The sequence below is a fragment of the Strigops habroptila genome, chromosome 23 (assembly GCF_004027225.2).
Source record: "Strigops habroptila isolate Jane chromosome 23, bStrHab1.2.pri, whole genome shotgun sequence".
Taxonomy (NCBI): Eukaryota; Metazoa; Chordata; class Aves; order Psittaciformes; family Psittacidae; genus Strigops; species Strigops habroptila.
This window is the reverse complement of record NC_044299.2, coordinates 361,017-382,071: the sequence shown is the minus strand read 5'-3', so window position 1 is coordinate 382,071 and position 21,055 is coordinate 361,017. Positions and strand designations below refer to the sequence as shown.

Here is a 21,055-nt window from a genome sequence, read left to right as displayed (position 1 = left end):
ACGGGGCGTGGAGCCAATGGGAGGAGGCGCCGCCGCGCAGGTGGGTGGCACCAACAACAAATAAGGTGACCTCAGGGGGCGGGGCCACGCCACTGCAGGAGCCAATGGGAACGCGGAGAGCTGGAGAAGGGGCACTGCTCGGCCAATCGGAGGCCAGCGGCGCGATGACGACGCGGTGCTCGCAGCCAATCAGAAGAGCCGCTTCCCATGATTGACAGAGGCAGGGCGGGCGCTGCCCTCTCCGACCCCACCCACCCCACCCCAGGCGGGGCGAAGCCTGACCAATAGGAACGCGGCAGGGCACGGGTGGGCGTGGCCGGTTGATGGGTGTGAATGAGGGGCGGCGCCGGCCAATAGGAGCGCGGCACAGAGCGGGTGGGCATGGCCACCTCAGGGGTGTGAATGTGGGCGGGGCCTCGCAGCGGTGGGCGGGGCCTGGGCCGGACCACACACCGCCCCATGGGGGGGGGTGGTTTGGGACCATGTAGAGACACGGGAGCACCCATAGCCTCGATGGGGGGGGGGAACAGCCCATGATGGGGATGGGGGGCACTGATAGAGGGTCCAGGGGGGTCCGATGGGTGACACCCCCCCCCCGCGCTACACACAGAGTCTGATATTAGCTACAAAACTGCAGTTACAAAAGTCACACGGAAAAGGGGGGGGGGGAAAGGCCGGGGGGGCACCAGGACCCCAAACAGGGCAATGGGGGGCTCGGGGGGGGGGGTGTTACACACAGACAACACAACCCCCTGCCCCCCAGCGAGGAGGATGGGGATGAAGATGCTCCCCCCACACCCATCCTGGTCCCAGGGCCCCCCTTTGTAAGTGCCAACAGTCCAGGTTGAGGGGGGGCTCACCCCACATTGTGTGTCTGGCTGCGTCCCAATGGTGGGCCATGGAGGGTCCTATGGGGGGGCAGCCCCATACCCCCCCCCATTCACCCCATGGTCCCACCCGGAGCGCCCCACTCAGAGGCGCAGGTGGGGGACAGCGCGGGTGACATCGCGGAAGAAGGGGTGTCCCAGCGCCGCCTTGGCCGAGATCCGCTTGTTGGGGTCATAGTGCAGCATTTGCTGGGGGGGGACGGGGGGGGATAAAGAAAGGGGGTGATTAAGGGGGGGGGTGGTACCCATTATATACCCCCCCCATTCAATGGGACCCCCCCAATACTCACCGCTAAGAGCTTCCGACCCTCCTCCTCGAGGGGTGGCACCACTTTGGTGAAGTCCTGGCGGGCCCACTTGGGGAAGGTGGGTTTGTAGTCGGGCATGGCCGTGACCCCCGGCCAGGCGGCCTCGTCCGGCGTTCCCAGCGTGCGGAAGATGCGGAAGAGCTGATCGATCTCCGAATCCCCCGGGAAGAGCGCGCGGCGGGTGATCTGCGCCCAATGACACAGCCCCATGGCAGCAGGATCCAATGGGATCGGCTCCCCCCCCCCCCCCCCCGGAGCGCTCACATCGGCGCCTCGTGACCCCCCCCGTGCTGGGATCGTGGTACCGGTGGATGTGGGTCAATGGGTGATGTGGTTGGACGCGTGATGGGCACCCCCCGGGTGTGGGTTCACATGACAGCCACAAAGCCCCTTTGATCCCAGCACCGTCAGGGAGGTGCCGTGTCAATGGGGTGGGGTGGGTTCTACCCACCTAGATCCTGGGGGCACCCCTTGGACCTCAATGTCACCCACAAAGCCCCTTTCATCCCAGCCCCACACCGTGGGGAGACACTGGTGTTGATGGGATGGGATGGGTAGAACTTGCCCCATAGATGCTAAGAGCACCCCTGGGACCTCAATATCACCCACAAAGCCCCTTTGATCCCAGCCCCACACCACGGGGTGTCACTGTGATGGGACGGGCAGAACCCACCCCATAGATCCCGGGGGCACCCAAGGGTAGGTGGGGGGTATTCGGGTGCCCCCCCTCCATCACCCACCATCTCAGCAAAGATACAGCCCAGGCTCCAGATGTCAACCGCTGTCGAGTAGTACTTGCACCCCAGGAGGATCTCGGGCGCCCGGTACCAGAGGGTCACAACCTGCCGCAAGGGGACACATGATGGGTACCGGGTCCCTGTTGGGCCCCCCATTCTATGCCCCTATGACCCCCCCAGCACCTACCTCATGGGTGTAGGTGCGCACGGGCACCCCGAAGGCGCGGGCCAGGCCGAAGTCAGCCAGTTTGATGGCACCATCGGTGTTGATGAGCAGGTTCTGGGGCTTGAGGTCGCGGTGCAGCACGCGGTGAGCGTGGCAGAACGCCAGGCCCTGCAGCAGCTGGAACAAATAGCTCTATGGGGACAATGTGGGGGGGTCAATAGGGATGTGGGGTGACCCCCCCCGCCCCATATTGTGCTCTTCTCACGCACACCTTGATGAGGGGCAGCGCGATGCCGCTGATGGATGAGGAGTCCATGAACTTCTTGAGGTCCTGGTGCAAGAATTCGAAGACCAGGTAGAGCTTGTTCTCCGTGTGGATCACGTCCAGCAGCCTGGAGCGGGGGAATGGCACAGGCATGGGGTGCCCCATGGCCATGGCGGGGTCCCACACCCATGGCTGTCCCCTCCTTAGCCCCATGGGTGTCCCCGTAGCCCCATGGGTGTCCCCCTCACCCCATGGCTGTTGCCCCCACCCCATGGGTGTCCCCCCATCTCCATGGGTGTCCCCCCCGGACCCATGGCTGTCACTCCCACCCCATGGGTGTCCCCCCAGACCCATGTGTGTCCCCCCATAGCCTCATGGATGTCCTCTTAGCCCCATGGAGGTCCCCCCACCCTCATGGGTGTCCCCCCCGCAGCCCCATGGAAGTCCCCCCACCCCACGGATGTCCCCACCAGCTCCATGGGTGTCCTCGCAGCCCACGGATGTCCCCCCCACCCCATGGGTGTCCCCTCCCCAGCGCTATAGATGTCCCCCCAGCCCCATGGATGTCCCCCCCCACCCCATAGGTGTCCTTTCCTCAGCCCCATGGATGTCCCCCAGACCCACGGTTGTCCCCCCCATCTCCCCACACACATACACCCTCCCCACAGCTTCCAACCGCACCCAAGCCACCACCACCCCCCCCCACCCCTCGTGGGGTGCCCCCCATGTCCCCCCCCCCCCGCTCACTTGACGATATTGGGGTGATTGAGCTCCTTGAGCAGCGAGATCTCCCGGATCGCGGTGCTGGGGACACCCTCGGTCTCCCTGCATGGGGTGTGGGGGGGCACAAAGCGGCTGAACCCCATCCCCACAGACCCCCCCCACATAACCCCCCCCCCGGGTCCCCCCCACTCACGTATCCAACCGGATCTTCTTGAGCGCCACCACCTCCCCCGTCACCTTGTTCCGGGCCTTGTACACGACCCCGTACGTGCCCTCCCCGATCTTCTCCACCTTCTGGAAGTTCTCCATGGGGCGGGGGGACACCTATGGGTCCCTATGGGGTCCTATGGGACCTACAGGGTCCGCTTACGGGGGGGGGTCCCGGGGGTCGCTGTGGAACGATCGCGGCCGCCGCTTCCCCCCCCCCGGGCACGGAACAATGTTTCGGCGGGTCCCCCGCTCCCGGCCCCGCCCCTCGCGCACGCTTCCCGCCTTCCGCCGGCCACGCCCCCCCGCGCCGCTCCCACTGGCCCGGCTCGGCGTGACGTCAGGGCGGCGCGGGAGAATTGTTAAAGGGGCAATGAGAGCGGGGATGCTGTAACGGGAGCAGGCTCCGGTTGGACCCCACCAATATGGGGCGGGGGGGGGCACCGGGTACCGGATGGGCCGTCGAGGGGGTCCGGCATCACTTGGTGGGGGGGTCCTGGGGCTTTCAAGGTCCCACATAAAGGGGGAACCTACCGGGATCGGAGCCCCCCCAAAGCGGGAATAAAGGGGTCCCCCCCATGTGCCCCCCACCCTTCATGACAGTGGGTGCGTGGTGGGTCCCCATTGTGTCTCCCAGCCAAATCCATGGCCATGGGGCCACCAGGAGGGTGCTGGGGATGGGGGGGGGCAGCACCCACAGCACCCCCCAGCTGGGGGGGTCTCTGTGTCCTTAAAGCACCCCCCGACCCCCCTAAACCCCCCCAGGGCAGAGCCGGAGCATGTGACCGGGGCTGACCGACGCGTGCACACACGTGTCCCCCACATAACACAAGTGGGGGGGGCTCGCTGGGGTCCCCCCCTCCCCACCTTTTGGGGTGGGACTATGCAAACGAGAGCCCCTACATAACCCCCCGTCCCGCTGCCTGCGCCCCGGCGGTGCCCGAGCACGGGGGGACACGAGAACCATGCGGGTGCTCAGGGTGGTCGCGGCGGTGGGGACCCTCCTGGTCTTGGCTATGGCTCAGAGGAGTAAGTGGGGTTCAGTGGGGGGTGTCATTGATGGGGGGGTGCTTAACAGGAGGGGGGATGCACCCAGAGCCTGGCATTGGGGCCATCAGGATGGTCCTGGCCAAGGAGGGGGCTCACAGCATCCCACCACCCCGGGGTTGAGAGCGGGAGCAGGATTAGATCCTGCTAATCCCTTCGGGGTCCATGGGGGGGCTCATTGTGGGGTCCCTGATGCTCTGCAGGACTTGGGGGAACCTACAGCCCTTTGGGAACAGGGTTTGGGGGTCCCCATCCTTTGGGGGGGGGGGGCATCACCGTGCTGCCCGTCCTCATCCATCAATGACCATGGGGGACACGAGGGGGGCTCAGCTCCCCCCACCCCGCGGCGCCGGCTCAGCTGAGAGTCACATGAAGAGGCTTTGGGCAGCGCTCGGTGCCATGTGATGGGCTTTGCCCCACTCGTGTCCCATCACGCGGTGCCCGGGGGGGTCCCTGTGGTCAGGGATGGGGGGTCCCAATGGCGGGGGGGGGGCACAAGCGGTGCCACCCTCACCCCTTGTCCCCGCAGGAGCCGGTGGCCGGAGCCAGCCCTGGAGCGGGCGGGCGGCGCCGTTCCGGAGCTGGGACTCGCTGCGGTACCGGCCGTGGCAGGAGGGGTCCCCGCGGCAGCCGGGCTGCTGGAGAGGTGGGTCCCGGGATGGGCACTGGACCCGGTGCTGGGCCCGGTGCTGGTCCTGAGCCCCCGGTCCCTGTCCCTGCCAGGCGGCGACGTCGCCTTCGACATCAGCAACGATGCTCCCACCATGGCGGGCGCCGAGGCCACGTTCTCCATCACCCTGCGCCTGCCCAGCACCCAGGAGCTGCTGCCCGATGGCAGCGTGGTCTGGAGCCAGAACTGCACCGTCAATGGTCGGCACTCACTGAACTCCCCAAAACCCCTCCAAAACCACCCCAAAACCACCCAAAACCCTCCTAACCTGCCCCAAACCCACCGAAACCCCACCAAACCCCACCAAAACCCTCCCCAACCCCCCCAAAATCCACCAAAACCCCTCAATCCCCCCCAAACCCTCCCAAAACCCCCAGCCCCTCCAAAACCCTCCCAAAACTCCTCCCAACCCCCCAAAACCCACCCCATTCCCCTCCAAAACCTCCCAAACCCCTCCCAAAACACCCCAAAACACCCCCCAAATCCCCAAAACTCCCCACATCCCCCCCAAACCTGGTACCCCCCATAACCCGCCCCGCTCCCCTCTGCTCCCGCAGGCACTCGCGTGGCCCGCGGGGACCCGGTGTTCCCAGACCCCCCCGATGAAGCCGACGGCGTCTTCCCCGACGGGCGCCCGTTCCCCACCGGTGGCAAGCGCGGGAGATTCGTCTACGTGTGGTGGACGTGGGGTGAGACCCCCAACCACCGACCTCCATAGCACCCCCTGAGGGGGTCCTGAGGCCCGTCCTGACCCCCTATCCCATCCCATAGGGCGCTATTGGCAGGTTGTGGATGGAGCCACATCCCAGCTGACGGTGGGCACGGCAGGGGTGCCACTGGGCTCCTACACCATGGAGGTCGTCGTCTACCATTACCGCGGCCGCCAGAAGTTCATCCCCATCGGCCGCGCCAGCTCCCAGTTCAGCATCACTGGTGGGTGCCGGGGTGGGGACAGGGATGGGACCCCCAATGGGGATGGGGATGGGACCCCTGATGGGTGCGGCTGAGCTGACGGGGTGTCCCCACATGTGTGTCCCCTCCAGACCAGGTCCCGTTCGCGGTGGACGTGGCGCAGGTCCCGGGTGCTGTGGACGGCACCGGGCGCTACGTGCGCAACCGCGCCGTGGCCTTCACCGTGCGGCTGCACGACCCCAGCCGCTTCCTGCGTGATGCCGACGTCTCCTACTCCTGGGACTTCGGGGATGGGAGCGGGACCCTCATCTCCCGCAGCACCACCGTCACTCACACCTACCTGGAGGCCGGCTCCTTCGCCGCCCGCCTGGTGCTGCAGGCTGCCATCCCCCTCAGCCCCTGCGGCACCTCCGCGGCGCCCGTCGTGGACCCCACCACCGGCGCATCACCAACAGTGGGACCCACACAGCCCGGAGGCACCACCGGGGTGCCCAGCACCGGTAAGGGGGCACCGGACCCCATCCCATCCCCGTGGGGTACCAGGGGTGTTCTCCCCATCATCACTTTGCCCATAGCACCGGCAGGATCCGGCTCGCCCACGGGGGGATCAGCAGCCAGCACCGTGCCCTCGGGCTCTGCTGTCACCGTGCCTTTGGACCCCACCATCACTGACGCTTTGGACCCCACCATCACTGACACTTTGGACCCCACCATCATTGATGCTTTGGACCCCGTCATCACTGATGCCTCGGACCCCACCATCACTGATGCCTTGGATGTTGCTGCCACTGATGCCTTAGACCCCGCTGTCACCGAGCCCGTCCTCGTGGCACTCAGCACCCCAGCGGATGCTGCCGCGGGTACCGGTCCTGCTGCCGCTGTGGTGCCTGTGGTCCCCCCGCTCCCCACCTCAGTGGCCCCGGCTGGGGATGCGCTGGGCACTGCAGCCGCTGCGGGCACAGAGGGAACGGTGGCTGCAGGTGGGTGCTGGGGGGGTCCTGGGGGGTTCCTGTCTCCTTCTGCCCTTCCCTAGCCTCTTCCTTGTCACCGGCTTCTCCTGCAGACGCAGCCACAGCTGGAGCCACAGCTGTATCCATGGCTGTATCCACGGCTGGAGCCATGATTGGAGCCACAGATGGAGCCATGGTTGGAGCCGCGGATGGAGCCACGGTTGGAGCCACGGATGGAGCCACAGATGGAGCCACAGTTGGAGCCACGGCCAGAGCCACGGCCGAGCCGCTGGTGCTGGTGAAGCGCCAGGCACCGGCTGCCGAAGCCACCGGCTGCATCTTGTACCGCTACGGCACCTTCTCCACCCAGCTCGACATCGTCCGTGAGTGCCGGCACGGGGGGGCCCGGTGGGTACCGGGGGAGGGGGGTGTGTGTGTGTGTGTCCGAGCCCACCCTGACCCACATCCCGCTGCAGAGGGCATCGAGAGCGTGTCCATCGTGCAGGTGGTGCCGGTGGCAGCAGAGGGCGGCGAGAGCAGCGTGGAGCTGACGGTGACCTGCGAGGGGAGGTGAGGGGCGACCCCGGTGGGACGGGGACGGGGATGGGGACGGGGCGGGGGGGTCCGGCGCGGCCTGACCCGCGCCCGCAGCCGCCCCGAGCAGGTCTGCACCGTGGTGGCGGACGCCGAGTGCCGGGAGGCGGCGGCGGCTCAGACGTGCTCGGCCGTGGCGCCGGGCGCCGGGTGCGAGCTCCTGCTGCGCCAGGACTTCAACAGCTCCGGCCTCTTCTGCCTCAACGTGTCCCTGGCCAGCGGCGGCAGCCTGGCCGTGGCCAGCACCCGCCTCACCGTCGGAGGTGGCAGCGGGGACGGGGGGGAGCGGGGGGGCGCGGAGCCGGCGGGATGGAGGGGGGGAATGTGGTGGTAATGGGGGAGGAAAGGGGGGGGGGTTCCAGTGGGGATAAGGATGAGGATCCGGTGGGATCGCGAAGGGGATCCAGGGGGGATTAGGAGGGAGATCTGGTGGGATTGGGAGGGGGATCCAGAGGGGATTAGAAGGGAGATCTGGTGGAATTGGGAGGGGGATCCAGTTGGATAGGGGAGGGGGGAGGAGTCCGGTGGAATTGGGGTGGGGGGATCCGATGAGATTCGGAGGGGGATCTGGGGAGGATCCGGTGGGATGGGGCAGGGATGGGGGGGGGGATCCGGTTGGATGGGGAGGATCCACTGGGGCAGGAGGTATCCAGTGGGATTGGGAGGGAGATCTGGTGGGATCAGGGGGGCATCCGGTTGGATAGGGGAGAGGGGGAGAATCGGTGGGATCAGGGTGGGATGGGGGGATCCGGTGGGATGGGGGGAGGGGGGAGCCGGTGGGTTCGGGGGGGGATCCGGTGGGATGGGGGTGCTGAGGTGTCTCTATCCGCAGGCGCTGCCCCGGCTGCTGGTGCCACCACGCTCATCATCGTGGGGCTCGTGCTCATCGCGGCTGCCCTGGGCACCGCGGCCTGCGCCTATCAGTGAGCATGGGGGGGCATGGGGGGGCACCACAGGGGGTGGACAAACACCATGGCATAAGGGAACATTGTGGCATGGGGGGCACTGTAATGGTGGGGGACATTCCATAGTGGAGGGACCCTGTGGCATGGGGGGACACCGTGGCATGGGGGGGACACCAGGGAGGACACCATGGGGGGACATTCACCATGGCATGGGGGGACATATGGCGTGGGGGGGGACACGTGGGGTAGGGGGACATTGTGGGGAACATTGTGGCATTAGGGGGGGACATGTGGCATGGGGGGGACACATGGCATATGGGGGGGACATTGTGGTGTGCGTGGCAGATGGCAAGGGGGGACACGGAGTATGGGGTGGACACTGTGGCATGGGGGGGGACACACACTGTGACACTGTGGCACGGGGGGGACACCACGACCTCTCCCTGCCGCTCCCTGCAGGCGTGTGAAGTACCACCCGCTGCCGCCCGCGGCCCCCCCGGCCCCCGGCCCCCGGGCCTGGCTGCCCCCCAGCTCTGCGCTGCGCCTGCTGCTGCGCCGGGTGCTGGGAGGGGGGGGCCTGGAGGTGGCCCCCAGCAGCGAGAGCAGCCCCTTGCTCCGTGGGAACCCCGCCTAGAGCCCCCCCATCCCGACCTGGGCAGGGAACACGGTGGTGGCAATGGGGGGGGACACGGTGGCCCCGGTCTCGCCGCCACCACCATTAAAGGCTCAGCTCAGCCGGTGCCTCCGCCTGGTTTTGGATCTGGGGGGGCCCCATTGACACAGACAGTGCCCGTCACCATTGGCTTTATTACTGCGAGAGGCACTTGAAGGGGGGGGGGTAATAAATGGGAGGGTAATAAATAGGGTGGGGGGTCTCACCACTGCACACACAGGGGAGCCCCCACACCCTGATATGGCACCCGCAGGCTCTGAGCACCCCTGGGTGCAGCGGGGGGACACATTGAGGGGGGGGTTGGTCCTTGACACCCCCCCCCGTCTCCCTCAAGCCTCTGGGGTCCCCTTCTTGATGCCAAAGAAGCCGGAGGAGCGGGATGGGGGGGCCATGAGCATCGGCGCCTGGTTCTTGTGGGTGATCTTGATCTGCAAGACAAAGACTGGGGGGGTCGGAGGGGGGCACCCCACAACCCCCCCATACACACACCCGTGGGGGGGGGGGCGGTCCACTTACAGTGCAGGGCGGCTGCATCCAGGGCTCTCCATCAATCTGCATGGGCAGCGGCTTCAGTGTCCTGTGAATAGACCCCAATATCCATCACCCCCTCCCTTGGAGGACCCCCCCCAGCCCCAAATGACCCCCCCCCGGCCCCACTGACCGCACGGTGAGCTCGGAGCACGTCGCCAACCGCTTCCCAGCGCTCTTGAGTCCCGTATAGATCTGCCCCATGTCCAGGACCCCATCCAGCCCCACCACCTCCAGCCGCCGGTCGCTCAGGTCTAAAGAGGGGGGGACCCCACAAACAGAGCGGAATAGGCAGGATTGGGGGGGGGTCGAACGGTGCGAGGTGGGGGGAGGAAGGATAAAGGGGGACCCCATGTACCCTGCACGCAGGTCTTGAGGGTCTCAGTGTCGGTGATGGCCGGGGGGGGCGCGGTCCTTGTTTCAGCCCCCCCCCGGTCCCCGCTTGGTCTCGCCCCAGAGGTTGGAGCCGCCGTGTGTGCTGGGGATGTTGAGCACCGCCAGCCCCTCCAGCGCCGCGCTCAGCTCCAGCGGGGTCCCGCAGCACTGGGGGGGGGGCACAGGGGGGGCAGCACAACCCCGGCGGGAACGGGGGGGGCAAAGCACCCCCAAAACACCCCTAAAACCAGCCCTAAACCCACTCCAAAACAGCCCTAAAAACACCCCAAAACAGCCCTAAAACCACCCCAAAACATCCTAAAAACACCCCTAAAAACACCCTTAAAACCACCCCAAAACATCCTAAAAACACCTCTAAAAACACCCCAAAATATCCTAAAAACACCCCTAAAAACACCCTAAAAACACCTCCACTCAAAAAAACCCCAAACCCCCCAAAACCACCCCTAAAACCACTCCAAAACACCCCTAAAAGCACCCCTAAACCCACTCTAAACCCACCCCTAAAACCACCCCCAACCACCCCTAAAAACACCCAAAACACTTCTAAAAACACCCAAACACCCCAAAACCACCCAAACCCACCCCCAGAACACCCCAAAACACCCCAAAACCACCCCTCACCTCCACGCTCACACACTCTTTGAGCCTCTTGCACGTGGCGAAGATGGACTCGGAGGTGGCGAATTCCAGGTACCACAGTTTGTTCTTCATCCTGGGGGGGGGGATAAGATGTGGCGGGGGGGGAAATGGGATGTGGGGGGAACATGAAGGGGGGGCAGAATAAGTGTGGGGGGGCACCACGGGGATGGCCCCATCCTCATGTACCTGCTGTTGAACTTCTCCGGGTACTTCTCCCGCATGACGTGGAAGCGACGGGCGATGGAGGCGTCCTGGGGGGGGGACAGGGGGTGTGATGGTGGTTTTGGGGTGGTTTGGGGTGGGTTTGGGGTGGTTTTGGGGTGTTTCCCCCCCCCGTCCCCACGCACCACGCCGATGGAGAAGTAGTTGTTGATGATCTCGTAGGGCACCGGGTCCCCCTCGGCCGCCGCGTCCCGGGGCAGGACCTGCACCCGCCACCGGTCCATGGGCACGATGCTGCCGCCCTCCACGTCCCGCAGGATCCGCACCAGGTCCTCCCCCGAGTACCCTGCACCGGGGGGGGGGGGCACCGGGGTGGATGGGGGGGTCCTTGGGGTGTCACCCCCCCCTTACACCCCTCTTTGTCCCACTCACCCCCCCCCCCAGCGCAGGCATCGGGCCAGGTCGTTGCCGGTGCCCAAGGGCAGGACGGCCACCGGGGGGCGATGGGGCAGGTTGGCTTTGTCTGCAATAGAAGGGGGGTCAATGAGGGTTTGGGGGAGTCTGGAGGGGTCCGGGGGGGGCAGCACCCACCGATGGCATCCAGGACCCAGCCCACGGTGCCGTCGCCTCCGCACACCAGGATGCGGCAATCGGGAATGTCCCGGAAGAAGGTGAGGCTGGGATGGAGAATGGGGGGGGTCAGGGTTGGGGGGGGGTGTAAGGGATGAGGGGGGGTCAGGGCTGGACTTGGGGAGGTCAGGATTAGGGGGTCAGGGTTGGGGGTGTGTAAGGGATGAGGGGGGGTCAGGGCGGGATTTGGGGAGGTCAGGGTTGGGGGGGTCAGGGATGGGGGGGTCAAGGCAGGATCAGGGGAGTCCGGATTGGATTGGGGGTGTCGGGGCTGGATTTGGGGGGTCAGAGATGGCTTTGGGGGGGTTCAGGGCTGGATTTGTGGGGGTCAGGCATGGGGGGGTCAGGGCAGGATTGAGGGGGTCAGGGCTGGGGGCGTCAGAGTTGGGGGGGTCAGTGCAGGGAGGGGGAATCCAGGCACTGTCGGGCCCCCCCCCCCCGCCCCATCCCTGCTCACCCGGGGCCGGGCCCCCCCTGCAGCAGGTTATAAACCTGCCGGGGGTTGAGCAGATACTGGAGCTTGCGCAGGACCCTGGAGGCAGAATAGAGTTATGGGGGGGGGGGGTAAAAGGAGCCCCCCCTTAAACTCCCCCGCGACCCCCTCTTACCTCTCCCCCTGCTTCCCCCCACTCTTGGGGTTGACAAAGACGAGCAGCGGGTGGGTGCCGGGCACGGGGCTGACCTGTGGGGGGGGAGGGTTATGGTGGGGAGGGGACATGGAGGGGATATGGGGAGGACATGGGGGGTCCCGGCTCACCCGCAGCGGCTGCCCCTCGGCGGTGCTGAAGCCCTGCGGGGTCCCCTCGCCTGGTGTCCCGCTGTCCTGTCGCTCCTGGGGACAGCCCATGTGAGGGGGGGGCACTAGGACTCAACCTGGGACACACCCCCCCCCCCCAAAGCCCCACTGACCAGCAGCACGGGGCAGATGGCGGCGGGGGGCAGGATGTGGTCCCGCAGGACCCCACAGTCGCAGGCGGGGGGCACCAGGGGCTGGCATTCCTCATGGATCTGGGGGGCAGAGCGCGATGAGGGCGGGGAGGGGGGCTCGGGGGGGGCTCATGGGGCTCCTCTCCCCCCCGCCGGTGTCACCCACCTTTGTGTGGCACCACACGCAGCGCAGACCCGTCAGGCTCTGGAAGCTCTTGATCCTCTTCTGGCACTGGCTGCACTTGGAGGCATTGCAGCCACCCGGTACCCAGACGTGGGCCTGGACCTGGGCATGGCCCCCCCCGTGTCACCCCGTGGCACCCCATGTCACCCATTGGCACCTCTGTCACCCTCCCATCACCCTGCATCACCCCATGTCACCCTGTGTCACTCCCATCACCCTGCATCACCCTGCCACCCGTCACCCCGTGTCACCCTGCGTCATCCCTATGAGAGGGGATTCAGGGGGGCTCAGCCGCTGCGCTGCCTCTGGGGTGGGGTGTGTGGGCAGACGGGCAAAGGCACAGACGGACACACTGCGTGAGACAGGAACGGGTGGACAGACGGATGATGGATGGATGGACGGATGGACGGATGGACGGACAACAGCCACATGGACAGGCGGACGCGCAGGTGGACACACAGATGGACACTTGGACACTCGGACACACGGACGAGGCCCCGGCCACTCACCCCGGCCTCCCTGCGGGACTTGGCGTAGGTGCTGATGCAGCTGGGGGGGGCACGGCGGGCACAGCGCTCGTGCACCGTGAACCGGCACACTGGGAATGGGGATGGGGATGGGGATGGGGATGGGGGGAGAATCAGGCCAGGAGCAGCCCCACAGCTGCAGCCTCCTGCAACAGCTGGAGCCGGCGCATCCCCCTGCCCTGTTCTCATCACCGCATCCCTGTCCTATTCCCACCCATTGCCATCCCTGGCCCATCCCATCCCGTCCCCATCCCTGTCCCAGTCCAGCCACCATCCCCCCTCAGTGCTCACCACATCCCATCCCCATCCCCATCCCCATCCCCATCCCCACTGCATCCTCCTCCCAATCCCTGTCCCCATCCCATTGCCATCCCCATCCTACCTCTGTCCCCATCCCCACTGCATTGTCCTGGTCCCTGTCCCATCCCCATCCCATTCCTATCCCATCATTATCCCCGTCCCAATCTGACCACCATCCCAGTCCCCACCACATCCCTGTCCCCATCCCAGTTTAACCATCATCTTGCTCTCCACCACATTCCCGTCTCCATCCCATTGCCGTCCCCAACCCCCTCTTGGTCTGACCATCACCCCTGTCCCCCCCCCACCATTCCCGCCCCATTCCCGGCGCATCCCGGGCTCACGGCAGCAGCGCAGCCCCTGCCCGCGCAGCCCCCGCAGCAGCCCCGCGCACACGTTGCAGTACGCGGGGCGCGTGAAGTGCTTCAGGCGCCACAAGTGCTGCCCCTCGTCCTTCAGGTGCTGGGGGGGGACATGGGGGGCTATGGGGGGGTGGGGGGCCCGGCACCCCCAAACACCCCCCACCCCCTAAACCCCCCCAAACACCCCACCCCCTCCCCCAATTCCCCCCCACATTCCCACCCCACATTCCCCCCCGACTATTCCTCTCCATTCTCCTCCCATTCCAACCCCCCATTCCCTTCCTCACCCCACATTCTCCCCCATTCCCACCTCCCTCACCCCAAATCCCCCCATATCCCACCCCATTCCCACCCCCCTACTCTCCCCCACTCCCACTCCACTCACCCCACATTCCCCCCATTCCCACTCCGCATTCCCTCCCATTCCCCCCTCCCTCAGCCCAAATCCCCCCCGTTCATCCCCCCTCATTCCCCACCCATTCCCACCCCCCTCACCCCCATTCCCACCCCATTCCCGCCCATCCCGCTCACCCTGTCCAGCCCCAGCAGCACCAGCAGCGGGATGTTGGTGACCCCCCCCCGCAGCCACTCGCTCAGTGACACGGTCCCGCTGCCATCGTAGTCGATCTCCCGCATCATCTCCTGCAGGATCTGGGGGGGGACGACACTCTGGAGGTGTCCAGGAGGGGGGGGAGCACCCCCCAACACCCCATGTGTGTGTGACCCCCCCCAGGTCCCACTCACCGGCTCCAGCTCCGTCACATCCCAATCCAGGTACTGGGCCACCCGCATCATCTGGGTGATGATCCGCTCCACCTCCTGGGTACCAGTATCAGTGGGGGGGGGTCCCAGCACCCCCAATCCCTTTGGGGCCCCCCCCCCAGCACTCACCGAGCTGTCCAGGACCCCGTTCCCATCCTTGTCATACAGCTTGAAGGTGACTGGGGGGGTACAACAGGGTGAGACCCCCCCATAGCAGGACCTTGGGGCCCCCCCCAGGCCCCCCTCACTCACATTCCAGCTTGTCCTCAGGGCGCCCCCCCTCCAGCAGCGAGAAGTAGCAGGAGACGTCACTGATGGAGACGAGGTCGCTGCCTGCAGGGACCCCCCCCCCGCGGTGTGGGGACCCCCCCGTGCCCCCCCCGCTCTGGAAGGAGGCGAAGAGGCGTCTGCAGAGCGGCTCCGGAGGGTCCAGCTCCAGGTACGAGCGCAGGAAGAGCTGGAACCCAGCGAGATCCAGGCACTGGGGGGGGCAGAGGCGGGTTGGGGGGGTCCCGGGTGCAGCTCGGGCATAGGGACCCCCCCCCGCACCTCACCTCGCCCCCTTTGTGCTGCTCCAGGGCCCCGGTGCCATAGAACTGCTGCAGCACGTCCTGCACCTTCCTGCTGCTGTCTGCGGGCACGGGACACGCGTGTGGCCCCCGACACGCCTGCACATGTGTGTGCTGGCACATGGGAGGCTGTGGTGCCTGGTACATGTGTGAAGTTGCTGCACGGCTTGTGTGCAAAGCCCTAGTGCATGCACATGCCATGTATGCGCACGCATGTGGGAGGACACCTCATGCATGCACATGTGTGCAAAGCCACCTCGTACATGTACACGCACAGGTGAGGCCACCTCCACGCATGCACACAGGTGTGCAAAGCCACCTCATACATGGACATGCATGCAGAGCCGTCCCCACTCATGCACACATGTTCAGAACAACCCCCACATGTGCACACATATGTAAAGCCCCCCTCTGGTGTGCACACACGTAGTAGAACTCTCTCCCCCCCCCCCCCAAACATGTCCACAAACAAGTCAGGCCACCCCCAGGCATGCACACACGTGTGCAGCCAGCTCAGCCCACTCACACGCGTGTACACACGTGTTCATGGGCCCCCCCATCACTCACAGTCCATGTACTTCTGGAGCTGGGCGAACTCCTGAGGGCTGAGGGTCGCCCATTCCCGTGTCTCCTCCATGGATGTACACGCGTGTTCTTGCGTGTTCTCGTGTGTTCTATGGCGGGAAAGGGGAGGCGTTGGGGGCGTTCGCCCCTTTCCCACCCCCCCCTGCCTCCCACCTATTTCCCACCCCCGTCCCCCATCACGTCTACATGCCACCGTCATGCAAACATGCCAACGACACGCGTGAACTTTGAACCCCAAAGGGACGGGGCGACAGCGCTTGAGAGAGGGCCCCAAACCCGATCCCCCCCCTCATCCCGGTGCCCCCCACGGCCCCACGCTCGTTCCGTACCAGCCGTTGGTTCCGGGACGTCCCCGTGAGTGACGTCACGGCCCGACGGGGCGGCACCGGGGGGGGGGGGAAGACGGAAACGGGGGTGCGGAGGCGGGGGGATCCCCCTTCTACATACGTGGGGGTCCTCGTGCACAACGCCCCGCTTTTAACACTCATCCCTCCCTTGCACACTCACTCTCGCACACTTGTCCCCCCCTTCCGTGTTTCCCACCCCCTCCCCCCGGAAATTCCCGGTGCCGCCTCGTTAGTTTATGACGTGGGGCCACACCCCATGGGGGGGTTCCCCCTGGGGGGGTCCCCATCATGTGTGTGTGTGTGTCCCCATCCCGGACGCAGCTTTCTGTCCTGGCTCCTTAGCCTTAGGGGCTATTAGAGAGCTCTTGTAGCTCTGAAGGGCTTCAGGGAGACCTTAGAGCAGCTCCCAGTGCCTAAAGGGGCGACAAGAAACCTGGAGAGGGGCTTTGGACAAGGGATGGAGGGACAGGACAAGGGGAATGGCTTTAACCTGCCAGAGGGAAGAGTAAGATGGAATATCGGGAAGAAGGTCCCTCCCAGCCCAAAGCATTCCGGGTTCTCCGTCGCACGTCGGGCTCTAGGACCCAGCCAACGCCGCTGGGTCGGACCTGATTGAAGCCCGCGGCGCCTCCCGAGGCTGGTGCGTGCGGGGAAGGTCGGACTTGATTGAAACCCCCGCGTGGATTCGACCGCGTCCGGCCCCGCCCTACAGCGAGCGTCCCGCATAAACCCACCCAAACCGCTCCCAAACCCACCCAAAATGCCCCAAACTTGCTCCGATGACCCAAATCCAGCTCAATTTGCCCCAAAACCCACCTGAAAGCTTGCTCGCAGAGTGCGAACGTCCAGCCCCTGCTCCCACAGCACAGTGAGCTCCGCAATGGTGCCACCACCATGGCAATCTGCCCTCTTCTTGCCACCTAAAACTCCATCTTACTGCTCCTCTGTTAAACGCTCTCTTGCTTTTCTCAGTTGTCTTTCAGCCCTTTGATGGCAATCATGGAACAGAGACAAAACGATTTATTAACTCAGTTATCACTGCGTACAGGATACAGCTTGGTCTTACCAACTCCAGGAGCTGGAGCCACCGGCTGCGTTAAATGCATTGTGTGTAGCTTGGGCAGCTTTGCTTTGTCACCCGGTTGCAGTGTAGATTAGCCACTAGCATTTACTCGCATTTAATAGCATTTAGTTGCATTTAATAGCGTTTAATTGCTCTGCCCCAGGTGAGCCTCATATAGGGAAAGGAGGGCTTAAAGTCCCTAATAAAGGCTGTTCTGTGATCATGCTTTGGTGAGTGATGGGAGTCCTGTTGTCCCGTGAGCTGCCTCCTCCCTCTAGTGGCAATAAACCAGATAATAACATCCAGCGGCATTATTTGACCGCTTCATTAGCAAACCCTGTTGTGACACCTTCATACCTCCACCTTGTGGCATCTGGAGAAACGGAACAGTGGGAATGACTGTGGAAAGCAGTTGGATGTGTCTGGAGCACAAAGTAGAGACGTTTCTAATGAAACTCTTGGCTTCTAAGAGACCTCTTTGAGGTGTGATCTAGATTGGAGGGAGAGCAGAAAGTGACGAGTTTAAGCATAGGTAAAACAATGGGCTCTGAGGTCTAGTAACAGTGTTTTGCAGCGGAGATGAGATCTCTGCCATCTGATTTAACCAGTTTTCTCCCAGTGTCTCTTGTTTGGAAGCATTAGAGGTTGAGCATCTTTCTCTTAGCCCTCTGTCCTTGCTTGTTTGCATCTTCTGTTCCTTTTCTTCCCTCTGCCCCATCTCCAAAACACTTCCAGCCTGGCTCACAGACCTTTTGCCACAACTAGGTCCAACTGGAATGGTCTGTAGCCACAAAGCTCCACGTTGGAAAAGAGCTTCCCATTCCATTTTCATGGAAGACGGTGGTTGTTACTGCATCGCTACACCCTCCCTGATAGGCACAACTTAGGGCTGCACGAGAGGCAGGATGGGTACGCTCTTATTCCCTCTTCCCTAGTTTGGTTTGGTAAGAGTGTTATCACTATTCAACCTCTTGAATTGGCCTATTTATTCCTTTAAGCACCTTGCTTAAAGATACCTTATACAAACTGTAATAACACCCTCGGGGACCCAGAATGTCCTTGAAGTATTTCTGGTGCCAAGGTGCCCCACGCTTCCCGGCAGCTCCAGGGGTGTCCTACTTGGAAGCTCCGGTGTGCTCCTGCGCTTCCAGCACGGAAGGTCCAGTTTGGACTGAAAAAGACTCAGGATCCAGAGCTTCCTGCAGCAGTTTAACGTGTGTGTTAGTGCCTTCCATATGTTATGGCCTGAGGTGTAACATTATTGGCATAAATTCTGTGTACAAAGGAGGAGCTGTCTCTCAACTGAAGAAAGGTAACTCAGGTCAATCATTAACACTTTTATTCACTGGTTTACTGGAATAAACCAAATCTGCATCCCTGATAGGATGGGGAGGACAGCATTCCATAGGAACTTCCACTCTTCAGCCTTGGGAAGCTCCACAGCTCCCAGAGAAGCCTTTGAGAAGGAATCCAGGGGCCACGTGGAGGGAAGAAGCTGATGCAGTGCTGGGCAAGCTGCATCACCGCAGGGATGGCCTAGATGCCGATTTGGTACTTTCCTTCTTGTATAAAGCCTTACGTCCCATAGCGCAGGGATGAGCTCACGGAGCAGCTCTTGGGAGGTGTGTGCCCATTGGGAGTTTTCACTTACCCTGAAACTCTATAAAGAAGAAGGGGTTGGCCAATACCACATTCTCCTCTTGCTCTGTTGATGGCTCCTGCTTTGGATCATTCTCTATGCATTAGTTATGGTTCTTTGATGTTTATTTCTGCACGGACACCACTCAGGCTGTGCTAAAGCGCTGGCCTAAGCAAAGTCGGGAGCTCCAGAGGTCGGGAATGGCCGATCCCGAGCTCCGGGCTGAGGAACGAGTGCGGTTTTCTACCGGCATCGCGGTGCTGATGCTGGGACCTGTGTCCATGCTCCGTGGTACCGCGGGTCCTATGGGGGGGCTCCCGGCGCGCTCCCGCGCCGCACCGGAGCGCGGGAGAGGGCGGTATTTCCCGCGCGCGGGAGTTGTGGCGCGCCCCCTGGCGGGCGGCGGCGGCGGTGCGGGGGCCGGCCCCGCGCTGGAGGAAGGCGGAGGTGAGGCGGGAGGGAGGGGGGGGGCAGCGCCGAGCACCGCACCAAGATGGCGACACCCGCAGTTCCTCCTGCAGCTCCCGCACCGCCGCAGTCCGGCAGCGCCGCGCGGGAGACGCGTTAGTGCAGCGGCCACAGTAAGTTACAGCCCCGGTGCGGGGCTCCCCCCCCGGCCCTTTGCCCCCCGCAGCTTTATGATCTACTTGGGTTTAATCCCGCAACGCACACTGTACCCCCCCCCCCCCCCCCGGGCGGGGGCTTTGCCGCAGAGCGCTCGGCTCGCACGGGGAGCGGTCCCCGGTGCAGCCGGAGCCGGCCAAGGGATAAGGAGACCCCCCCTCATCCAGCCCCTAATCCTGCTCCTGCAGCGGGGGCGCCGCCGCTTTGCCCCTCTCCGCCCTTCGCTCGCCGCGGTGCTGCCGCGCTCAGGGAGGGGGTACCCGGGTATCCCCGGCTCCCCGCATCCAGCATCGCCCTCCCGGCGCTATGGGGCTACCGGGTGGGGGGGAAGGTCCCCCCCGCCTTCAGCTGCGGCCTCAGGCCTGAGCCCCTATGGGGGGAGCTGCCTCCGAATGCGGCCTCCGCTCAGCTTCCACTCGGCTTGGTGGGGACACACAGAGTCCCCCTCATCCCTGTGCCCACCCTCGGCCTTGGAGCAGCGGGAGCTTCGCTTGGACCACCCCATCCCTCCCTCCATCCCTCCATCCTGCATCCCGCATCCCGGGGACTTCTCGAGGCCCCCAAATTGGGGCTGTGCTCTTTGTCTGCATTGTGGGGAGGGATAATCGGAGTTCTCTCGCTATCCCTTCCCCCCCCAGCCCTAGCTGCAGCGCTGGTACATCCCTCCGCCCCCCCCCACCTCCTCAGCATCCCGCTGCGAGGGAGGGGGAGAAGTTGGAGGATGGAGTTTTTGGGGCGCACGGGGCGGCTTTGAGGTTCCAGCCTGACCCAGATGTTGGCATCATGGTTCGTGTTCCCGCTTCCTTCCCTTAGGGGGGCTGAATTGAGGCTTTTCCCTTCCTGGGCAGCGGGAATGGCACATTCGGAAGCTTTTCCCATCAAAAATCTGGGTGTTTCATTCCCTTCCCCCCCCCACCCCAATCCATCCTGCCCAGGCATTGTGGGGGTGGGGAAGCTGGAATTCTGCTCCATGGCGGTGGCTGCGGATGATCCGGGATGAAGCCTCCAAGTGTGAGGGATCAGGGGATGTGTGTGAGCAGGACACGGGTGCATGAGGGCAGCATGGTCCTGGGAAGCTGCTGCCTCTCCATGTGCTAGGAATGGTCCTGGGGGGGTCAGTTTGGGGGCACTGGTTGTGATGCTGCTGCATGTAGACACGTATCCTGGGCCTTGGGACACTGCAGCATTCCACCCAGTGGGAACCCATGACCCGTATGTCCTCGTTTCACACTGGTGTTCCTGCAGCCCCCCATTGCCTTCAGAGGGGGCACAAAGCATTCCAGCTGTGATTCCCTCCTGGTTTGGGAGGGAGGGTGCCTGGGAATGCTCTGCCATAGATGTGCTGCTTTTCTGGCGTTCCCAATGGATGCTCTCATGGGAAGTGCTCACGGCAGAGCATGAGGGGCAGCCTTGGGGTGGCGATGGCAGCCATGGGGAGCTCTTCCTCTGCCTGCAGCCCCATCTCTCCCTCTGGGAATGTCGTGTGCGGTGAATGGGAAGTGCCAGGAGGAGGAACCAAATGGGCACCATTCCGGGTGCCATTTTCCATACTGGTTCCTTGTAAGGCCTCTGGGAGCCTGCTCGTGGCCACCGTCTGTGGTGTGTGTTTGGAGAGCTCCCATCCTTAGCTCCGGTGGGGTTTGAATACAACACCCACCAAGGGGGCTCTGAAGGGGCTACTTGACCCTTTTGACGTGTCCCAACGCTTCTACAGTGTCATTCATCCCATGTGGAAGAACCTGGACCTATTGCAAACCATTTACC

General features: G+C 64.2%; 4 protein-coding genes across 9 annotated transcripts in view; 2 read left to right on the top strand and 2 right to left on the bottom strand.

Annotated features, from left to right (window-relative positions):
- Positions 1-619: 619 nt before the first annotated feature.
- Positions 620-3,569, bottom strand: CDK2 (cyclin dependent kinase 2). 2 transcript variants are annotated; one of them, XM_030510539.1, is made up of 7 exons: positions 3,280-3,569; positions 3,111-3,188; positions 2,370-2,490; positions 2,120-2,290; positions 1,936-2,040; positions 1,178-1,381; positions 620-1,076 (listed from the first exon to the last, which is right to left on the bottom strand). In XM_030510539.1, exons 1-7 carry the CDS (start codon positions 3,393-3,395, stop codon positions 972-974), a joined length of 900 nt encoding a protein of 299 aa, XP_030366399.1. In that variant the 5' UTR covers positions 3,396-3,569; the 3' UTR covers positions 620-971. The 2 variants fall into 2 exon arrangements, with proteins under 2 accessions (XP_030366399.1, XP_030366400.1); XM_030510540.1 differs by having other exon boundaries at positions 1,936-2,037; positions 3,280-3,568.
- Positions 3,570-4,240: 671 nt separating this feature from the next.
- On the top strand, positions 4,241-9,109 carry PMEL (premelanosome protein). The gene is made up of 12 exons (XM_030510498.1): positions 4,241-4,322; positions 4,870-4,986; positions 5,064-5,210; positions 5,568-5,699; positions 5,782-5,943; positions 6,054-6,422; positions 6,498-6,902; positions 6,986-7,255; positions 7,349-7,442; positions 7,524-7,729; positions 8,299-8,389; positions 8,831-9,109. The coding sequence occupies exons 1-12, from the start codon at positions 4,259-4,261 to the stop codon at positions 9,003-9,005; spliced, it is 2,232 nt and encodes a 743-aa protein (XP_030366358.1). The 5' UTR covers positions 4,241-4,258; the 3' UTR covers positions 9,006-9,109.
- Positions 9,110-9,158: 49 nt separating this feature from the next.
- DGKA (diacylglycerol kinase alpha) lies at positions 9,159-17,169 on the bottom strand. The gene is given in 25 exon segments (XM_030510497.1): positions 9,159-9,472; positions 9,561-9,621; positions 9,706-9,826; positions 9,931-9,986; positions 9,988-10,115; positions 10,593-10,683; positions 10,797-10,861; positions 10,958-11,117; positions 11,205-11,295; positions 11,364-11,449; positions 11,860-11,934; positions 12,011-12,084; positions 12,160-12,234; positions 12,312-12,410; positions 12,496-12,615; positions 13,023-13,111; positions 13,685-13,802; positions 14,234-14,353; positions 14,447-14,521; positions 14,594-14,643; positions 14,717-14,945; positions 15,019-15,095; positions 15,601-15,707; positions 16,782-16,950; positions 17,032-17,169. Coding segments are annotated over 24 exon segments (2,346 nt in total). The 5' UTR covers positions 16,862-16,950; positions 17,032-17,169; the 3' UTR covers positions 9,159-9,373.
- A 1,955-nt stretch (positions 17,170-19,124) lies between these two features.
- Positions 19,125-21,055, top strand: part of SCN8A (sodium voltage-gated channel alpha subunit 8) — a 46,524-nt gene continuing 44,593 nt past the window's right edge. For all 5 annotated transcript variants that reach the window (XM_030510433.1, XM_030510435.2, XM_030510436.1 and 2 more), the window contains exon 1: positions 19,125-19,248. The gene's annotated coding sequence lies outside the window, so the exon portion shown is untranslated. The remainder of the gene's footprint in view (positions 19,249-21,055) is intronic.